Source organism: Zootoca vivipara, chromosome 1 (genome assembly GCF_965207765.1).
Source record: "Zootoca vivipara chromosome 1, rZooViv2.hap1.1, whole genome shotgun sequence".
Taxonomy (NCBI): domain Eukaryota; kingdom Metazoa; phylum Chordata; class Lepidosauria; order Squamata; family Lacertidae; genus Zootoca; species Zootoca vivipara.
The window spans coordinates 68,900,475-68,920,032 of NC_142582.1; the positions used below are offsets into that span (position 1 = coordinate 68,900,475).

The 19,558-nt window shown below is 40.1% G+C and overlaps 1 protein-coding gene across 12 annotated transcripts in view; it reads left to right on the forward strand.

Annotated features, from left to right (window-relative positions):
* The window catches only part of TEAD1 (TEA domain transcription factor 1), a 171,737-nt gene that overhangs the window by 119,859 nt on the left and 32,320 nt on the right, over positions 1 to 19,558 (forward strand). For 5 of the 12 annotated variants that reach the window (XM_060275573.2, XM_060275574.2, XM_060275582.2 and 2 more), the window contains 3 exons: positions 4,730 to 4,794; positions 10,022 to 10,084; positions 10,174 to 10,236. In XM_060275573.2, coding sequence (XP_060131556.1) covers positions 4,730 to 4,794; positions 10,022 to 10,084; positions 10,174 to 10,236 — 191 coding nt within the window. The remainder of the gene's footprint in view (positions 1 to 4,729; positions 4,795 to 10,021; positions 10,085 to 10,173; positions 10,237 to 19,558) is intronic. The other 7 variants (XM_060275591.2, XM_088667535.1, XM_035118849.3 and 4 more) reach the window with 6 other exon arrangements.

Genomic DNA, 19,558 nt, shown 5'->3' on the forward strand with positions numbered 1-19,558 from the left:
ATAGTTCGGAGGGAATCTAGATTTGTTGAAATTGATTTTTTTGCAATTGTAAAACTGTTAAGCATCTGGCAGGGCAGAAATACTTTTGTCTATCTGCTTATGGGAAGAGAGAACCCTTCGAAAGCTGCTCCTCCCCACCCCCGCATTAAACACCTGCCTCCCAAAGCACGAGAGCGGTTTTGTGCGTCTGCCTGCACCCTCTAGCCTTCTTTCTTTCCCTCATTTGGAACTGAGGCTCATTTAGCTGACTGCTTTTTTATTTTTTATTTCTTTTAAAAAAAACATGCACCATTTGAATCCTAGCAAATGTGCATTTAAATGGTTGAATCTCTAGCTCCCTTCTTCTTATTCTTCCCCCCCTTCCCCCCTCTTTTTAAAGTGGGGCTGTGCCTCTTTCAAAATTTGAGTTTAGCATACCACACAGGAAAGAACACAAGCTTGCCAAGTCCTGCTGAGCGTTTTTTCAAGCCTGTGAAAAGAATGAATTATTCAGCAGTAAGCATGCTTACAGCTGGCCATTTGGGAGCTTTGATGTGCGAATCAGGCGGTTGCATGAATGCCCTTATTGTCATGTTATGTGTACACAGTGTGTGAATTATTGAAAATAGTGAGGCCTGAGCCTCATCTGGTAGAGATTACAGTGCAGGCATGCTGGGTGAAGGTCTGTAATTGAAAATCCCCAGATGCTGTTTATTTGGCCTATGTCACATGACCTTCTGCAGTAAGCTTGTCTGAACAAAACGCTGCCTGCATAGGAAAGCCTTGCCCAATCTCCCACCCCACCCCTTTCCTGTAAGCCTTCTCAAAACTGACTAAGAGGAACACTCTAAACACTCGCTATGGGGATGACTTAACACCTGCCTATAATATTTTTTAAAGGCTTAAGAAAGATTTTGCTCATGGCTTTAAAATAGCAGGTGTCTTAAAATCTGTTTAATCAGTTGTTGACTTTTATCTACAAGAGAGGTTTCTTGTTAACTAATTTGGATTTAAAATTTCTCTCCCCTGGCCACAAATGCTACACAAGGTGGGGTTTTTTTGCTCGCATGCACACACATATGCACACACGCCTTTAACATAGGCGCTTTCATGGGTAGGCACCTAGAATTTTTTTGCGGTGTAAGATGTTAAATCCTGGAAGGCCTGAGAGCATTCAGACATTCCTAATGCTGGCTTTCGGAATGCTGCTAATGAAGAATAATTCTCAGACACCACTGATCCAAATGGCACAAAAATCTCTATTAAAAGCTAGTGAGAAAGAATTTGGTTGGATCTAGGATTTCAAACAAAAACTTGCATGTTCTTTTCACCTGAGTAAATTTGGTGTTAGAATTTGTGTCGAGTACCTTAAGGTTACCATATTTTTTCAATGAATCCGGGGACCTTTTCAACTTCAATGGATTTTGTATCGGGACTGATTTGTAAATCCGGGGACTGTCCCCGGGAAACAGGGACGTCTGGTAACCTTAGAGTACCTTCTATAGGAAATGTAAGTCTTCCCTCTTTGCTCAAACATCTATGAACAGAGATAAGGATGTATTTTATTTGCATTTTTTAAATCAGGTCTGTACTTGGGTGAGGCGGAAGAGTGCCTAAGACTGCAATCCAATACTCCTTTACCCGCGAATAAGCACCTTTGAACTTTATAGGAGCTATTTCTGTATAGGATTGTTCTGCTTAACGCCTTAGGAATTTTCCAATTTTCCCAGCAAGGGCTTGACATTATTTGATTTAAATAATGTGGGGGTTAAAAAAAAAGTTTTGTTTTTTAACAGAGATTTTTGACAGGATTGTATATTATTCACCAAGTAAGGTTTTGTTTTAACTAATGCCCCATTTGGCCTTCTGTTTGTGTGTTTCTTTGCAATGTGATGATGCAGTTGGAGATTAAGATAGAAAAATGAAAAATTGTACACCACATCCAAGGCACAATTCAACATTTCTGACTTTCAAAGTTCAGACCTGACTTTTATTCCCTCATGTGCCTTGAAGAATTCCCGGAGGCTTCTCCAAACAGTGTATTTCACAACCATGTCTATATTGTAATATCCCTTTGGTTGTGCTTCCTTTTCTTATTATATTACTTTTCATTTTTAATATTTGTATCTTCCCTCTTAGACAATGCTCAAAATTTCCATTGACAACCATAATTCTTTTAAAAATTAAAACGTTGGAAGAAATGGATCCATGAGGAGACGTATTGGTGAGGTAGGGGGAGAGAAAGACAAGAACAGATTGAAGAACAGATTTTCAAAACACCAAAATTAGATAAATAGGATAAAACAAACAAAAACAAAAACATAACCTCTTAACACCAAGAGAATACTTTGTTCCTCTGGATATGAAGCAGGGGAGCAGCAGAAGGATCTCCTCAAGACGCAGGTGTGTGGTAAAGTGGTACCTCCGGTTACAAATGGGATCCATTCTGGAGGCCCGGCCGCATCCCGAAAACTTCATAACTGGAGGCGCCCTTCTGTGCACGCGTGCGGGGCGAAACCCGGAAGTATACACTTCTGGGTTTGCCGCGTTCGCAACCCAAAGTTTACACATCCAGAGGGATACGTAAGCAGAGGTATGACTGTAGTGATTTTTTTAGCCTCTCTCATAGCAACCAGTTGGTCTTACATGAGGGATGGGCAGAAGGTATATAAGGATCTAGTTCAGGCATGGCCAAACTTGGCCCTCCAGCTGTTTTGGGACTACAATTCCCATCATCCGTGACCACTGGTCCTGTTAGCTAGGGATGATTTGAGTTGTAGTCCCAAAAAAGCTGGCGGGCCAAGTTTGGCCATGCCTGATCTAGTTATAGACTTCTAGATGGAATCATAGAATTGGAAGGAAGCACAATGTTTTGAAACGGATCATCAAGGATCTCTGACTCTCAACAACAAAAAGACCACCCAACCCTCCAAAGAAAATACTGTTGAAATCAAGATGGGGAGGGTAACCAAGAGTGGACTTTATGTGGAAAGACTTTTAATTCAGTTTAACTCTGGGACTCTATAATGAAATCCCCAGGCAATTATTTTTTTTAAAAAAAAAAATTCTGCATGCATATCTTTTGCACCTGGCTCCAGTTGCTATATCTTCAGGTTCTCAGGGATCCTAAAAACCAGATGTCTGCCGCCCTTTCATTACATGACCACTGCGCTGGGAGAGAATAGGATAGTCCTGCTTACCCAAGAACAGGCATGTGATGGTGATAAAGAATGTGGAACATATAATGAACTTTACTCATCTGAGCATTTAAACAAAACTAGCATATAGTCTGATGATCTGCAGCACCTGACACAATTAGGTCTGTTGAGTTTTTAAAGAAAATATCTTGAAATCAAGAGGCTGAAATAATAACAGGATATACTCTAGAAATCTCGGACAGGATGGATTTCTGTAACAGAATAGCCACAAACAAGCATACCATCATAATCTCCGGCTGTACCACAGAGCTAGATCATATTGAGAATCCAAACTGATTGAAGGCGGTACTGGAAAGCTGGGGTTGTTTAAATCTTAATCACCTCTGTGGACTAATAATATCATCCTGTTAGGAAGGAGAAAACGGAGGAGCGGAGTCAAAAGCACACAGAAACGTATGGTGTTATATTTTGAAACAGCACAGTTGTCACCAGTGTTGCCAACAAGTTCACACAAGTTATTTGCTCAGCCACTAGCCTGTCCGCCCACAGAAAGTCATTTGAAGCCTACTGATGGACTAAGAGACTCTCTTCCAGTTCACAAAAGGTTTCTTGTTTGCTGTGGATGATCCAATGAGCAGCAGTTTATAAGTCCTGTAGTCACTCTTCCTACACTTGATTATAAGAATCCTGACTCGTTGTTGTTGTTGTTTAGTCGTGTCCGAGTCTTCGTGACCAGAGCATGCCAGGCACTCCTTTTCTTCCACTGCCTCACACGGTTTGGTCAAACTCGTGTTAGTAGCTTTGAGAACGCTGCCCAACCATCTCTGACTCTAGTATTTTGCAAGAATCCAAACACAGAATACATGTTGGTGGTTTTCAAATAGAAACATTTTGGGCAAACAGTAGCCAGGGCTTTGCTACTGGGAAAACACAGTGATATTTCACACCACGCCATACATTTGTCAAAGAGAAAAGTAAATCGATTGAATGAACTGGGGAGATGCCATATTTATTTGAATGTCCTTATGTCATTTAACTCTTCTGTTGTGGAGAGGAGGGGCTTGAGATGACCTCTGTGGTCCTCTGCCAGTCTCCTAGGTACAATCCCACACAAGTGTGATGCTTGCTTTATTTTTCTCAATACCGGTACATATCTAGTATTTTGTGACGTTTCTGAGTCAGGGGAGAGATGGAAGAAGAAAGCACAGGTTATTTCCCCTACTTATTTTGACTTAGCTCATGTTAGCCATTAAAATAATTTAGTTTAAAATTCTAAAAGTATTGCAGTTTTCTACAATCAGATTGTCATTGCCTCCCAGAATGTTGCTGAATTTTGCAACTGCTTTTGCAAGAGAATTCTCTTGTGGCTCAGTCACTAAGCTATTTTCCTCAGTCTCTTCATTCCACATGCCAGCTTGCTTGTGCTATTTCATTTGAAAATACAATTTTTGGGCACAGGACCTGATCCATTTTTAAAATGCACATAATACTTGTTGCTGATCTGTATTTTTTAGTTGTGCAGCTCTTCGCATTTATACCTCCATGCTGAATTTCTGTTTTTGTTCTTCATTGTAAATCTGTATTTGTTTCAGGTAGGAATGAACTGATAGCCAGATACATCAAACTTAGAACGGGAAAGACACGGACCAGGAAACAGGTAAGGAAATCCTGCAGGATAAAAACTGTGCATGTCAATGAATGACAGAATGTAGCAGTCTTGGCTGCAGTGGCTGCCTTTGCTTCAGCTCTTGTTAGTTCCTGCCTTGCTTTTTTCAATGTATTGAGTTTGTGTTAAGAAATACTGCTGCTTGTTGCCATTCATCACTTCAGTGACAACTTCCTTAAGCACACCGTATGCTTGCAGTCATACGCCCTATCTTTATAGAAATCTGTTGGATGCATTAATCAATTAATTTAAGAATAAATTACTGAGTTGCTATGATGGGACATAGTTGTGTTTTCTTCAGCTGCTCCTGTCCTCCCAGCCCATTCATTTGGCTCGCAAAGGGCAAAAACCTACAAAACCCTCATCTGGACTGCCAAAATCAAATCCTTCCTTCTGACACAAAGGCGTTATTAAATTGCTCTTATGAGAAGAATCCTAATAATATTTGGGGAGCAAAAGTGGTAACAGGGATCTTGTGGTGACTTTGTGAGGCTGACAAATTTCAAGGTGCATTATTATTTTTATTTATGTTCTTTATTAAATTTGTATACTGCCCTTCATCCATAGCTCTCAGAGCAGTTCACAGCATAAAAATACAATATAAAAACACGTCGTTTTAAAGTCATCCAAATATATTTCAGGAAATCCTTTAGGAACAGAATGCTTTATAGCAAAGGGTAGCAAATTGCATGTTTTCTTAGGTAAAGTCATTCACGCAGTTTGTAGGCCATGCAAGATCCAAACTTGAGACGGTTTCCCAAAGTCCTTTGTTCTAGCCATTTCAAACAGGGACAGCCTCATGTTGTCTCAGGACAAAGGAGCAAGAAAAAGCAGGAAGTTTACCCCATGATTAGCAAGTTACAACTGGAATTTCTCCAGACAAAGAAGAATGTCCCCAGAACCTGCTAAGAGACGCTTAATTGTATCTCATATGTCTCTTTCTTGATGTTGAAAGTGTATCCAAGCAGGATTGGCAGAAAGGGTTTCTTTTAAACCAATGGGACAGAGAATTGAAAACTAGCTAGTAATGAAAGAATAGGCAAATGGAGGCTTTGGATTCCATGGAAGATCTAGAGGAGGATATGGGACCAAGAACCCACATCTGTCTCTGCATGAGGTGTGATTTGGGATTCTTTTTTAAAAAGCTGATCTACCTCCTCCAGCTACTTATATTGCTGTGCAAGCTGTGGAAGCCTGTTGAATTATTAGAGTTTTAGCTGCTGTCTCACATTTTTATGCCACAGGAAAGTAATGCAAAGTACATTTATGTGCCGAGGTGACAAAGCTTGGTATGCATTACAACTTCCAAGAGAGACACAGAAACTATGAAGGGGTTGTCTTGCTTCACCTGGAGCTCGTAACTTTGTATTCCCTTGTAATATCTTTCATCAGAGATTATGGAACATTCTTCATTTACATATGTACATCAACATAGTTTCGCATCTATTTCATTTTCAAGTAGGGATCACCCTCGCCTTTTGATGTTTATTGTCTCACTTAGCCTTGTTTTTATAATAACCCCACCTGCAAGATTTCCTAAAACATGCTTAAAAATAAAAATATGAGGTTTGTAAAAGGATTTTGATCACCGAAGACACACAGATATTTCAAGCCTATTTGTGCAACTATGATTTGTTGACCCACTTTTTAAAGTAGGAAATTTAATATTTTCCACTTATGGTTCCTGCAATTTGGAGGTTTTGAAAATTTCCTGCGCTCAGAATAATAATAATAATAATAATAAAGTTGGCAAGTCTTAAGAAGAGGGCTGTACAAATGTGTCCCCAGAGGTCATTTATTTGGACATTAGCAAGGTTGCTACATAGGTCAGATATATCAGATTTTGGCACTGCAGGATATACATTCTTGTTGGGACTGGTTGGTACAGGAATGTAGGCAAGAGATTTGGGTAGATTACTTTTCTGCAATGACTCTAATACAAATGAATGCACACAAGATTCTCTTCCAGGGGTTGCTATGTGATTCTGCTGATCGAGGTCAGGGTCAGGAAAAAAAGGGAAGAAATGGCCAAATGCCAGTGGTATACGCATCTACTTATTTATAGTGAAATAATTGTAATGGTGCTTTTGAATTATGATGCCGGAGGAGACTCTTGTCTTGAGAGTCCCATGGACTGCAAGAAGATCGAACCTATCCATTCTGAAGGAAATCAGCCCTGAGTGCTCACTGGAAGGACAGATCGTGAAGCTGAGGCTCCAATACTTTGGCCACCTCATGAGAAGACTCCCTGGAAAAGACCCTGATTCTGGGAAAGATTGAGGGCACAAGGAGAAGGGGAAGACAGAGGACGAGATGGTTGGAGAGTGTTCTCGAAGCTACGAACATGAGTTTGACCAAACTGCGGGAGGCAGTGCAAGACAGGAGTGCCTGGCGTGCTCTGGTCCATGGGATCACGAGGAGTCAGGCACGACTAAACGACTAAACAACAACAAATTGTATTTTTTGCTGGTGACATCTAAGTACAGTGAATATTAGGCAAGCAGCAACAAAAATGAGGGGCAAGCAACCATAAAAGACAGACTAGTAACCCAACCTACAATGTTATTTGTGTTTCTTGGATAAGCTGTTACCTGCAGGTAATTTGCAGGCTTAAAAACAACAACAACTGTCTGCTTTCCTTACAGAACTGGATGTGGTATTTTGTGTATTATTATTTTTTAAAGCTTTAGGTAGTTTTCACAAGTAACATTTAAATTTCCTATCAGACATGACATCCCCAATCAGGCAAGAGATGCACATGGCTTTGAAGAATTTGCATCAGAGTTCATAAGAGACTAAAAGGCAACATTAGCATCACTCAGCACTTAGTCTTTTCCGTGGATAAGTAACAGTTGTGTTCCATTTGTCTTATTTATGGTCAGTTCAGATACCGTGCCAACCATGGTTGAGAAGGTTTAACTATAGCTTAGTTAAATCAACAAGCCATCATTTGTGAACCAGCGGGCCCAATGGAAATATGGAAATCATGGTTTTTTGCCAACTATAGTTTGGAGTGGTATCTCCATTTATAAACCATTGTTGCTGCAACTAAAGACTGCACAGAGTGGAAGGAGAATGAAATTACACAAATAGCTGTGAACTATAGTTCACCTATACAGTCATACCTCGGTTTAAGTACGCTTCGGTTTGAGTACTTTAAGTTTAAGTACTCCGCGGACCTGTCTGGAACGGATTCATCCACGTTCCATTACTTTCAATGGGAAAGTTCGCTTCAGGTTAAGTATGCTTCAGGTTAAGTACAGACTTCTGGAACCAATTGTGTACTTAAACCGAGGTACCACTGTATATTTGGAAGCTCAGCCTCTGGTTTGTGTTGGTGTAATGTCTGAATTGAGCCAGTATTTGCATCAGTCATATGTAAACTTAGTTTTTCTATTCAGAATAAAAGAAGCTGCTTCTCAGCAAGTCAGATCATTCGTTCAGCTAGTGCAGTATTGTCTACATTGACTGGTGGTGCCTTTTCCCAGCCCTACTTGGAGAGAAATTGACCCTGGAATCTTTTGCATGCAAAAAGTATATGCTTTGCCACTGGGCTGCACCAATTCCCAAAGGGTACTGAACAGGGCTTCTAACTGAAGTGGAGAGAGAACAGAATTTAGGGATTATAATGGAGACATTTTACATATGAAGACTTCCTCTTTTTTTACAATCATTGATCTCCACCTTACCTGATTAGTGTTGGTATAGCTAGGAAAGTGCCAAGTCCCTGCATTTTCATTTAGAAAACACATTTAAGTCAAATTGGTGTGGAACAGAACTGAGCCAGATTCCATGGACTCCTCTAGTTTACAGGAATACAAATTCTCTCTCTCTCTCTCTCTCTCTCTCTCTCTCTCACACACACACACACACACACACACACACACACACAGGATTTTCTCAACTGATTTCATCAGGTGCCACATATTCCGTGTGTTAACCCCTCAAACTGAATTCAGCAGGAAAGCCTACTTGTGTGGAAATTATGCAAGTGCACACCAAAGGGCTCCTGGAGCATTAAGATTAAATATATACAGTACTAATAAATAATCCAATAATACAGATTGTCTATAAAGGGTAAGAATTGTGTCCCAGAACTAGATTGTGCTGTGGCTGCGAGTCTGCCTGATGCAAAACCTATAGCTATGAAATTACTCTGTATAATTACACTGGTAATACAAAATATCCCTCTAATGAATAGATGTGGGATATAATAACTCCCATTAGTATCTTTTATGTGTGATTCTGAGGAAGTATTTATAAAGGTAGTGACTTCCATGTCATTCCAGCCAATTATCTGACTGCCTTTTGGGTGAAGTTTCTGAAAGTTTCTTTTGGTGGTAGACAGTTTGTGCTCTGGGAAGATGTTTTATATGAGCATTGAGATGGGGAGAGGTGCAATCATTAGATTTTTAATGTTTCTTGGTTTCATTGCATGGGGTAGGAGAAAAATGTGATAAACACAGTAGTCCTTTACCAGTCTAGCTGAGCCCAGTGTTCTGTATTTGACATAACATTCCCCTCCTCCTCCATTGGTTTAGTGCGGAATAATGACATGAAATTGACCATGAGATAAATTGCTTACAAAGTTTGTCATGCTTCTATTGTAGCCATAATCTAGCAAAGATAGTTTTGCTCCACAATTATGACTGCAGTATTTGTATATGCAATATTCATTCATGTTCCATTTGAAACTGGGTATTCCTTAATTAATTGCAACGAAACTTAAGAGCGATTGAATACATCAAAATACAACTTTCTTGGCACTCTGCTTGTCCTTAAATTTTATATAGTCTTATCTGATATTAAGCAAACATTTGTTTTGAAAAAAATCTGTGAATGTTTATCCATAAGGCATGCTTTACTACAAAGACTGTAGTTGAAAAGGTTTTAAGAAAAGAGCATGCAGTCTTTAGCAGTAGGCAACGTCCTAGTTTCTCTCTGTCAGAAAAATAAATCAAGTAGTCCAAAATGTTTTCCTCTTAATCATGTCACTGCAGTGATGAGCAGTAAACTCTGCTAAAAGCGTGGTGTGTGGCTGGGAATGTCTTCTCTTAACAGCAAAGCTTACTGAAGATGCAAATAACTTCCCCAAACAAACTTTTTTATTTTATTTTTTATTTTAAAAAGAAAAACAGATGTTTGATTTTTTGTGTTCTTTTGTGTTTTCTTTTTTATTCTTTTTTCCCTTTTTCTTTTATAACTCTGAACAATGTAGGTGTCTAGTCACATACAGGTCTTAGCAAGGAAGAAAGTTCGAGAAATTCAAGCCGCCATTAAGGTACGTTTGGCTTGCCCAGTTGTAGGGGGCTTTTCATCTCCATGGTTACAGGCTTTTCCTTTGTTTCCCTCCCTTCCCCTACCCTGCAGGTGTCTAGTCACATTCAGGTTCTTGCCAGAAGGAAATCTCGTGATTTTCATTCCAAGCTGAAGGTATGCGCTTTTCTGCTTTTGGGCTTGTGGTTGCTATGCCTTTCACTTCCTGTTTTCCCTGGTGATCGGTGAATGCCTGGTGCTGTGATTCTTGTAACCTAGTTTCCTTGCATGTGGTGGCTGTTTACATTTCTTTGTGTTTAATCTCTTCCCTTCGCTGATTTCTGCACTGGCTTCTCTCTCTCTCTCTATTTTTTTTAAACAGCCTCCAAAAATGTTACTTGCTGTGTGCATGTGTACTCCTTTTTTAAAGGTTCTTTTTTAAACAAAAAAACCACATTAACTTAGTGTTTGTACTAAAAGCATTGCAGTTAAATAGGAGTTTTGTATGTGCACACACATGCAGCTGCAGTTTGATAACTGAGATGGTACATTTCCCTCCCCACCCCCCTTGTTATCTGGATTTTAAAAATACTTGCAGGGATTTTAAAATAAATAAATAAACAAACAAATACACGTTTTCTGATCAGCATTAGATTCCTATCCTACCTCAGCCTATTTTGCATTTGTCTGTGATTTCCGGAGATTCTAATTTGCCACATCTACATTAAAATCACTTGTTACCCAAAGTAAAATGTTTACTCTAGCTATGATTCACTCAAAGTGAAGCACTTTCATTGGCTTCAGTGGGAGAGTTCGGCATCTGCTCTCGGCTTGAAATCAATGGGACTTAGAAGTGATTAACTTTGAGTTACGCCCTTTGGGTGAGATCCAGTCTCAGGTCTCCCCATCTGTTTCAAAGAGGAGAGGAAAAGAAAGGGGAAGTCCCATTTGTGTAAATTTGACTGTGATCCTAAAGTCACATATTGGAGAGTAAACTCCACTAAGCACAGTGGGACTTATTTTTGAGAAAACATCTGTAGAATTGGGCTTTTTGAATAGTTTTATCTTTGTAGTTTCCTAAATTGCATAACCTAGGGGAAGATATCAATTGCTTCCCTTAAACTTTAAGAGTGATGACCCCACCCCCATTTTCTGATTTCTGAGGGGAATAACGAAGTGATTAAAAAATGCTTCCATTGCCAGATTTTTACATTTAAAAAATCCCTGAATGTTCAGTTGTTAGGTTTGGGGTGGTTTTTTTTTGTTTTGTTTTAATTTTTCAGTAAACTATAGCATCTTCTTGACTATCATCTCATCTGAGATCATACTAATGTTTGTCTGTCTTTTCGCTGAGCTTTTTTGTTTGTTTTTGTTTTGTCTAAAGTCACTTGAAAGCAAAAAGCATTTCAGAAAATGATTATGCTGCCCTAAGTGGTAAACACTGTGGATGTTGCTTGCCGCAATCCTGGAACTGCAATATGTAAATAACAGGCCTGGCTTTGTAACTGTCCTACTTGTCAGGAGCTTTGGGTTTTCAATATGCTGTGGGCAGCATGCTGGCAAGCTTGTATGGCTGTTGGTGGCTGGCTTGTGAGCTGTGCTGGCTGAGCAGTCGCGGTTGGTGAAGAACCAAGAGAATTCTGAAAGTACTGCTTCTTAACCCAAGGTGCAACGATACAGAAGGCTGTAGCATTTTCAGACTAAAACTATCAAATGGCTAAAATTAGGCATCTTAGCTCCTGTTTAGAAAATTAAGCCGTGTACTGACACCATGTGCTAAATTAATAGTGGGCACCCGCAGATTCCTTTGTGGAACTGAAGTCAGACATTTGTTAGTATAGGCTGCCTGCTTCGATTTCTACCAAAGAGCCTATTCTTAGGATTAAAAGGTTGCAATTCTCCCATGCAGGAAAACCACCCAGGTGTGTTTCTTACCCACACCTAAAATATTTAAAATTGCACCACTTTTAAATTTGAACTTACAGTGGTATCTCGGGTTATGAACTTCATTCGTTCCGGAGGTCTATTCTTAACCTGAAACTGTTCTTAACCTGAGGTGCGCTTTCGCTAATGGGGCTGCCGCGCCGGCAGCGCACAATTTCAGTTCTCATCCTGAGGCAAAGTTTGCAACCCGAGGTACTGCTTCCGGGTTAGTGGAGCTTGTAACCCGAAGTGTTTGTAACCCGAAGTGTTTGTAACCTGAGGTACCACTGTATTTTTTATTGCTGTTACCGCCTGTATGACGATGAAGCTTTGTGCAGAGCAAGGCAGCAAAGTAAACACCAATGATACCTGCAAGTCTTTTTTCCTGGTGGGCTCTCTCTCTCTCTTTCCACTGAATTTAATTTAGTGATGTTTTCTGTTGAATGCACTGGTTCCATGGAATTTGCTGAAAGAATCTGCTGATACATCTGTCGAGTAATAATTTCTGCCACTCCCACAATGTCAGCATGTACTTCAGCGCAAAGAGACAAGTTGCGGCAGTAAAATGTGCTTTGGGCGACCAGGCACTGATGAAAATTAACCACTGATTAACACAAGTCTTGCTCTCGAGTTTCCTTGCCGCTACAGTGAAGAAATAATTAGGAGATCTTTTTATGGAAAAGGATAGATGATGATGATGATAATAATAATAATAATAATAATAATAATAATAATAATAATAATAATAATAATCTATGAAGGGGCAGTGACTCCATCCATGCAAAATATATTATTTCATGTGAAGTAGAAATTATGTATATGGTCCTTAAGGAAGAAATGGACAAGAGGGCAAAGTCAGATGGTTTGCCAGAACAGAATCCATTATGATTTTGGGAGTTGGTATGAGTTTTGTACTTTCTCTCGCTGTCATCCTCATCAGTGCTATCATAATTATAACAATGGAACTGGGCTATCCAGCATTTCCTTGACTATAGGATGTCTTTGACTTTGTGGAGTAGAACTTGCTTCATGAGATTCTATTGTAGGGGAGCTGCAAGCATAGGCTCTCTTTTTTATTATGTCAGCACAGTGTATGCAAACACAACAGAAGAATGTGGTAGGGGCAGGAGAGGGAAAGTGTGAGGCCATCTCCCAAATTCAGACAGACAGTTCTGGTGACTGAGTAGGTCTTACTCAGCCCAGGTTGTCCTATGCTTGAGAAGAAGTGGAAAGTAGTAGCAACTAATGATGTGCCAAAAAATTAACTTGGGAGATAAATTAACTTGGGAGATAAAAATTTCAGTGAAATTCTATAGGTAGAGTGTGAAATTTTCCTCTTGCTTGCCCTTACATTTGCCAAGGACCATTTGTGAGTGCCATTTCTTTCATTCTACAAATAATCTCGCCACTGTTCTGCACTCTGCAGCCTTCTTGGGTTCTGCTGGCTTCAATTAAAGTCCAGGGAAGATGTCATGAGGTAACTCTTCCCAAGGGGCTTTTTGAGATCAGGAAGTGCAGGCAGCTAGGGAGGCTGCAAAGTACTGGGGAAATGTTTATTGTAAAGAAGAAACCTCTGCCACCTTGCTGAAGGATAACTCAAGATCAGATCTCTCCACATACACATAGCTGCCAAGTTTTCCCTTTTCTCACGAGGAAGCCTATTCAGCATAAGGGAAAATCCCTTAAAAAAAGGGATAACTTGGCAGCTATGCATACAGGAATTTAAAAATGCATTGAGAAGGGGGGGGGAATAGAAGCTTCATTCTTAGGGAAAGAAAACTTTTGAGAAATTGAATGACAGTTCCAGCACAGTACTAGAAACGGCACACAGCTAATTGTACCAAGCCTCTTCCCGAGTTGATGCAGACTAGGTGGGAGATTGAGGTAGCAGTGCCTACTCTCAGTCTGCCTGCTGCACCAGGAGGAACACGGAGTACATTTATTCTTGCACTACCAGTCCTTCTAAGGAGTAGTTTCCCCTTGCAGTTCTTTTGGGACACATCAGCCAAGATATGATCAAACCTATTCAATTACTTTGTAAAATCAGAGAAGATAGAGATTTTGGCTTTCTGTGAAGATGCAAAGTCTCATACAAGTTTTGACTTCCTCTTCAAGCTTCTGTATGAAGCAGAGGCCACCATGACGAGGGATGAAAATATTCTTGTGCTAAAAGCTTATTCTGCACATGTGCAGAACTGTAGTTTGCATTCTGAGCTGTAGTATGTCTTCAGGGAGATACAATTTGAGTCATACAGCAAAATGTTAAAAACTGGGCAAATCTGTATTCTGAATTCGATAAGTCTGAACTGTCACCATTTCTGACAGATGATGACTGTTCAACTAGTGCATTGTTCACTTGGCATCAGGCAGTCAGACAGAATAATGCATGAGGGCAGTGGGATCAAGTGTTGCTCTCCAATTTATGATATTTTATGTCCCGCAGAAGATCTGAATAGAATCTATTCACAATAACGGCCCATGTTCAGACTTTATTTGTATCTGTGTGGGCTTTTTCAGATCTGCTGAACATCGCAGTGTTGCTAGTGATGTGATCCTGCAGCATACTGTTCCCTGTATGTGCCATGTTCTATGAGCACGGCTACGTGCAGCTTCAACATCCTTGCTTCAGGGGATCTAGGAACTCTAGAAATGCCACTGAAGCAGATATGGAAAACCCTTACCTTAGGTGTGGAGAGAAACAGAATCAAGGAGGGAAACAGCAAACCCATCCTCTCTAGTTATGATACCCAAGGGAAAAACAGCATGTAAACAGAAGTGGCCCATCCAACAGTTGCCATCTCAGTTAACACAAGTCCAGACATATGATGCTCGATAGGCCATACCTTGTCACATAGCCATCAGGTCCAATCCACATGTGCACTGAAACAAGCTCGTCTTGCAGGGGGGCAGGGAAGATTCCAGCTGTTCCAAGTGCTTTTCTATGGGCAGCTGCTGGGTTCTGTGGGAGTTGCAACCCAGTATCGAAGGGCAAATGAAGAAATGATGGAAACCATTGGGGTTTGTCCCAGGTAGTACTAAGTGGTGCCTCTCATCATCACAAGGATTTATACTTGCACAATGGGACTTCCCCTTCTGTCCTCCCCTCCACAATTCCTACATTTGTTCCAGGATCCAGGGAAGCAGAGGTAGGCAAGTCCTGTTGCACAAGCAGAAATTCAAGGATATGTTGCCCAAGCATCATAATGGATGAGGTCAAGTCCCAGAATATAAAAACCAAAGGCCAAATGATAAATGGCTTAAATACAGACTTAAAGGTAAAGGAACCCATGACCATTAGGTCCAGTCGTGACTGACTCTGGGGTTGCGCGCTCATCTCACATTATTGGCCGAGGGAGCCAGCTTCCAGGTCATGTGGCCAGCATGACAAAGCCGCTTCTGGCGAACCAGAGCAGCACACGGAAACACCATTTACCTTCCCGCCGGAGCGGTCCCTATTTATCTATTTGCACTTTGATGTGCTTTCGAGCTGCTAGGTGGGCAGGAGTTGGGACCGAGCAACGGGAGCTCACCCCATTGCAGGGATTCGAACCACCGGCCTTCTGATCAGCAAGCCCTAGATTCTGTGGTTTAACCCACAGTGCCACCTGGGTCCTGCCCACAAATGGAATGACTCCAATTGCCCACAAAAGACTGTGGGATAACAGGGTTAAAATCAGAGTGTGGCCTGACTACATATTTTGCCTTAATAATCAAGAAGAATACAGCCAGTTTGAATGCCTTTTTAGTAAATATACATTCAAACAAGCAATTTCTAGAAGTGCTTTAATATGGTAGCAACTGTACCTTTAGGCTCATACTGGAGAGGATGGTTTCTAGGTGCATGAACTTGAGTCTTAAGGGACACATGGTTGTCCTTGCCCTATATTGCTGTGGGAAACACCTCTGAAATACCCCATATATAGTCTGGAGAAGTATACACATTCTAATCCAAGTTTGAAAATGTTTCCTTCCATAGGTGATGGAAACTTCCTCAGTGTTTGTGATAGCCATTTTGATAGTTCAGAAAGAGAATACCACTAAAACTAGGAAATGTCACAACTCCTCCTTTTGCATTGGTGTGCCATAATGTGTTACTTCTGTAAACATTGGAACAGTTTCATACTTGGGGGGAAATAGGTGTGGATATCTCTCCGCAAAAGATCTGAGCAGGTGTATGGATATTAAAAGAATATTTTGTCCTAGATATAACAATATCTTTGGCTTTGATTTCCAGTATTCATTAGCATGTAAGCTTGAAATTCATTAAAGGAAGCAAAAAAATAATAATTAAAAATGCCTACAGTTTGCATGTATGTGGTGCTTTAAAATCCATTAGTGTACATTCCGTGCTGCCTGCATGTAAAAAGAAAATACTGTTGACAGTTAGGATGCTAAAGATAGCTCTATATAGCCTTTTTCTTTTTCTTGTTTTTAATAAATGAACAATGATAAAAGCCTTCAAAAATTCCCTTTGATGTGAATGAAGTCTTCTGCATTTTGAGATACAATAAGATGGATTAATTGCTCCTCATTAGGCAGCAAGTTGGAATAGCTTTGAATGTGGGTTCTCTTTTAGCATTAGCTATTGCCTGGCTGAAATAGCTGGCTTTTGTATTTACTACTGTCTTCTCTAATAATAAGCAAATTGGAGATCATGGCTACAATTATTCAACTGTCTTTTGCCCAGTACAATTGTATACTTCCATGGTTTGTTTTTTTTAGTTTCAGCAAATAATTTCAGAGGTTATTCTAATCAATACAGTCTAAATGCAGAACTAAGATTTGTAAAATTACTTATTAGAAAACTGCTTTATGCTAGTATTTCATGCTTTACTGTAAAATTCATTTTAAGAGCAAATTGCAGCTTCTTTGCCTGAACATTTTTTAAAGTAACGTTTTGTTAGATGTCTATGTAGGTTTTAATGAAAATATCTAATACCACATAATTTATGCTGTTGATTTTTTAAAAATGCATATTATCCCTTCTTTTAATTATACCAAGAATATATTTTGAAAAGTTATATTGCATATCTCTTTCATTTCCCTGGGATACGAAATCATTTTGAGTAGGTTGCTTAGGCTCAATGAATTATTTCTAAGTGTACATTAATTTTAGAACAGATTATGAACAAAAGTTGCTGATTTCTTGCCTTTAAAAAATCCATTCCAACCTGTTTTATCACAGGTTTTTTAAAAATGGAATGACTTGTACCGATTGGCCACATTTGGACATCATGTTTGTCTTTAGTTTAGTTTAGTTTTTTTAAAGCTATGGCTAAGCAAAAAATGGAAGCAGCAGTTTCCAAACTCTTCCAAACCAGAAAATGAGAAGGAGGGAAGGGTGCTAGTCAGAGGCTTACAGATGTTTGTATACAGCAAACTAAACTATGATGGATGTAACATGGCCAGCATGTTAAATCTTTTATGGCATTTGCTTCAAAACCAATTGGCACTCAAGGAAACACAGGGCTCTGATTCATTAAAAGATATAATAGAATTGTAGAGTTGGGAGGGAACAAATGTAAATGTTGGCTTACATTTAATTTTAATATATCCCAAATCTATTAATGTTCTCTAATGGCTTGCAACTTGAAAACAAGTACCGGTAGTAAACAAAGTAGTAAACAATAAAATTATTAATCATGAACATATTACACTCAGCTTCATAACACATGCAGCCTCAAGAGTTTTGTGGAATGCATGACCATCAGCACTTTGTGCTCTGCACAAGCACTTTGATTCCAGTTTTCCTCGCCCCAAAGCTCTTTTTGTATTTTGCACACATGCCCCCACCTCCCCTCCCCTTTTATCATGTACAGCTACTTTGTCTGACCCTGCAAGAGCAACCAAAATTCTCAGTAAGGTGGATTGCCTTCCCTTTAGCCTTTGCTCAGGGTGCATTGTGTTTTGTAGTTCAGAATAAAAAAAAGATGAAAGGGTGAGCCATAAGCAAGTTTTATAAAATTACATAATGAGAAGAAGAGATGGATCAAGATGCATTTTACTTATGCTCCTTCATAACCTTAGAATTTGGGATCACCCAATGAAAATTCTTGTTGAGTATGTGTGGCAGACAGAGCAATTACTCACAAAGTGCATAAATTGCTTATGGGGTTCATTGCCACACAATGTGGCAATAGCTTTATAAGGGAATGAGATAAATTTGTGGAGTGCAGGTCTTATCTGTGGCTATCCACCATAATCACTAAATGACACTTTCTGTTACAGAGGCAATAGAACTCTGACTATACTGGAGACATACAATGGGGAGAGGGCTGTTGTGTTTAGTCACTGCTTACGAACTGGCCACAACTGGTACATCTCAATGAGCAGAAACCCTCTCTCTGAACCAAAGATCACCCCTGTTTCCAAGAACCTTCTTTATAGCCCCTACTTGCCCAGCATCCTCCTTTCTTTCTGTCCACATGCATACAATTGTCCCTGCTGTTCTGCTTACTCCCATCTGTGACGCTCATCACCACTCTATTTTTCATGCAGTTGGCCACTCATAACCATTCATTTTCAAATAAATCTTTTAAGATTTTTTTCAGACTTGGTGCTCATTCACTTTCTTCACAAGCCCTTTCTTATGTTTGGCTTCACACGTAGGGGAAACAGGTGGGAAAGAGAGCAGGATCGTGGCAGAAGACCCCCACCGCCTGACCTTTGTGCATCGGGCAAATGGTAGCAATGGGGTTTCTCTGTTTGTAGACCCTTTCCTATCATCAGGAACCCTGCATGATTAGGCTTCCAGATCTCACAGAAAAATCCCTGTGTGTACCACTTTGTGCACATAGAAACCCCACATCACAAATTTGGAGAGCACAGGGAGTGGAGTGGAGTGGAGTGGAGTTTACAGATGGAGCCAAACCAGAGGCAACAGCTTGGACAGAAAGGCAATGACATTGGGTCTACAGTGTACCTTGGATTTCAAACGCCTTGGCTCCCAAACAAATTGGCTCCCAAACGATTGAAACCCAGAAGCAAGTGTTCCGGTTTTCAAACGATTTTCAGAAGCTGAATGTCTTCCACGTCTTCCGATTGGCTGTAGCCTTGGTTTTCGAATGGTTCTGGGAGTCAAACAGACACCTGGAACGCGTTCCGTTCAAGAACCAAGGTATGATTGTACCCGCTTTCTTTCTTTTTAACCAGCTTTTCCCAGCCTAGGCATCCATCCCATCTCTTCTGGTCACTTATGTGAGAACATTGCCCACAAACCACTTTCTCTATCCACATATTTTATTGGAGTCTGTGCCTCACGTGTGATACCCTCCAAATTCTCTCCCAGAAGTAGGAGGGGTGACTTTTTTTTAGGGAACAAAGGCTATGTAGATAAATGGTGGCGATCATTTTTCTTGGGGAACAGTATTGCAACGGTCCCTGTATGTCTAAATATGAAAGCTACCTCTCAGTTTAGTCAAGAATTTAACTATTGCTATTTAGATCAGAAATTTATGGATCAAAAATGGACAAAATGAGGAAGCAAATTAAGCCTTGCCCCCTTTCTGGAAAAGAACGTATTGCAAGAGACATTCAAGGACTATTTCAGGGTCACCTTGGGGGAATGCTTGCCTCT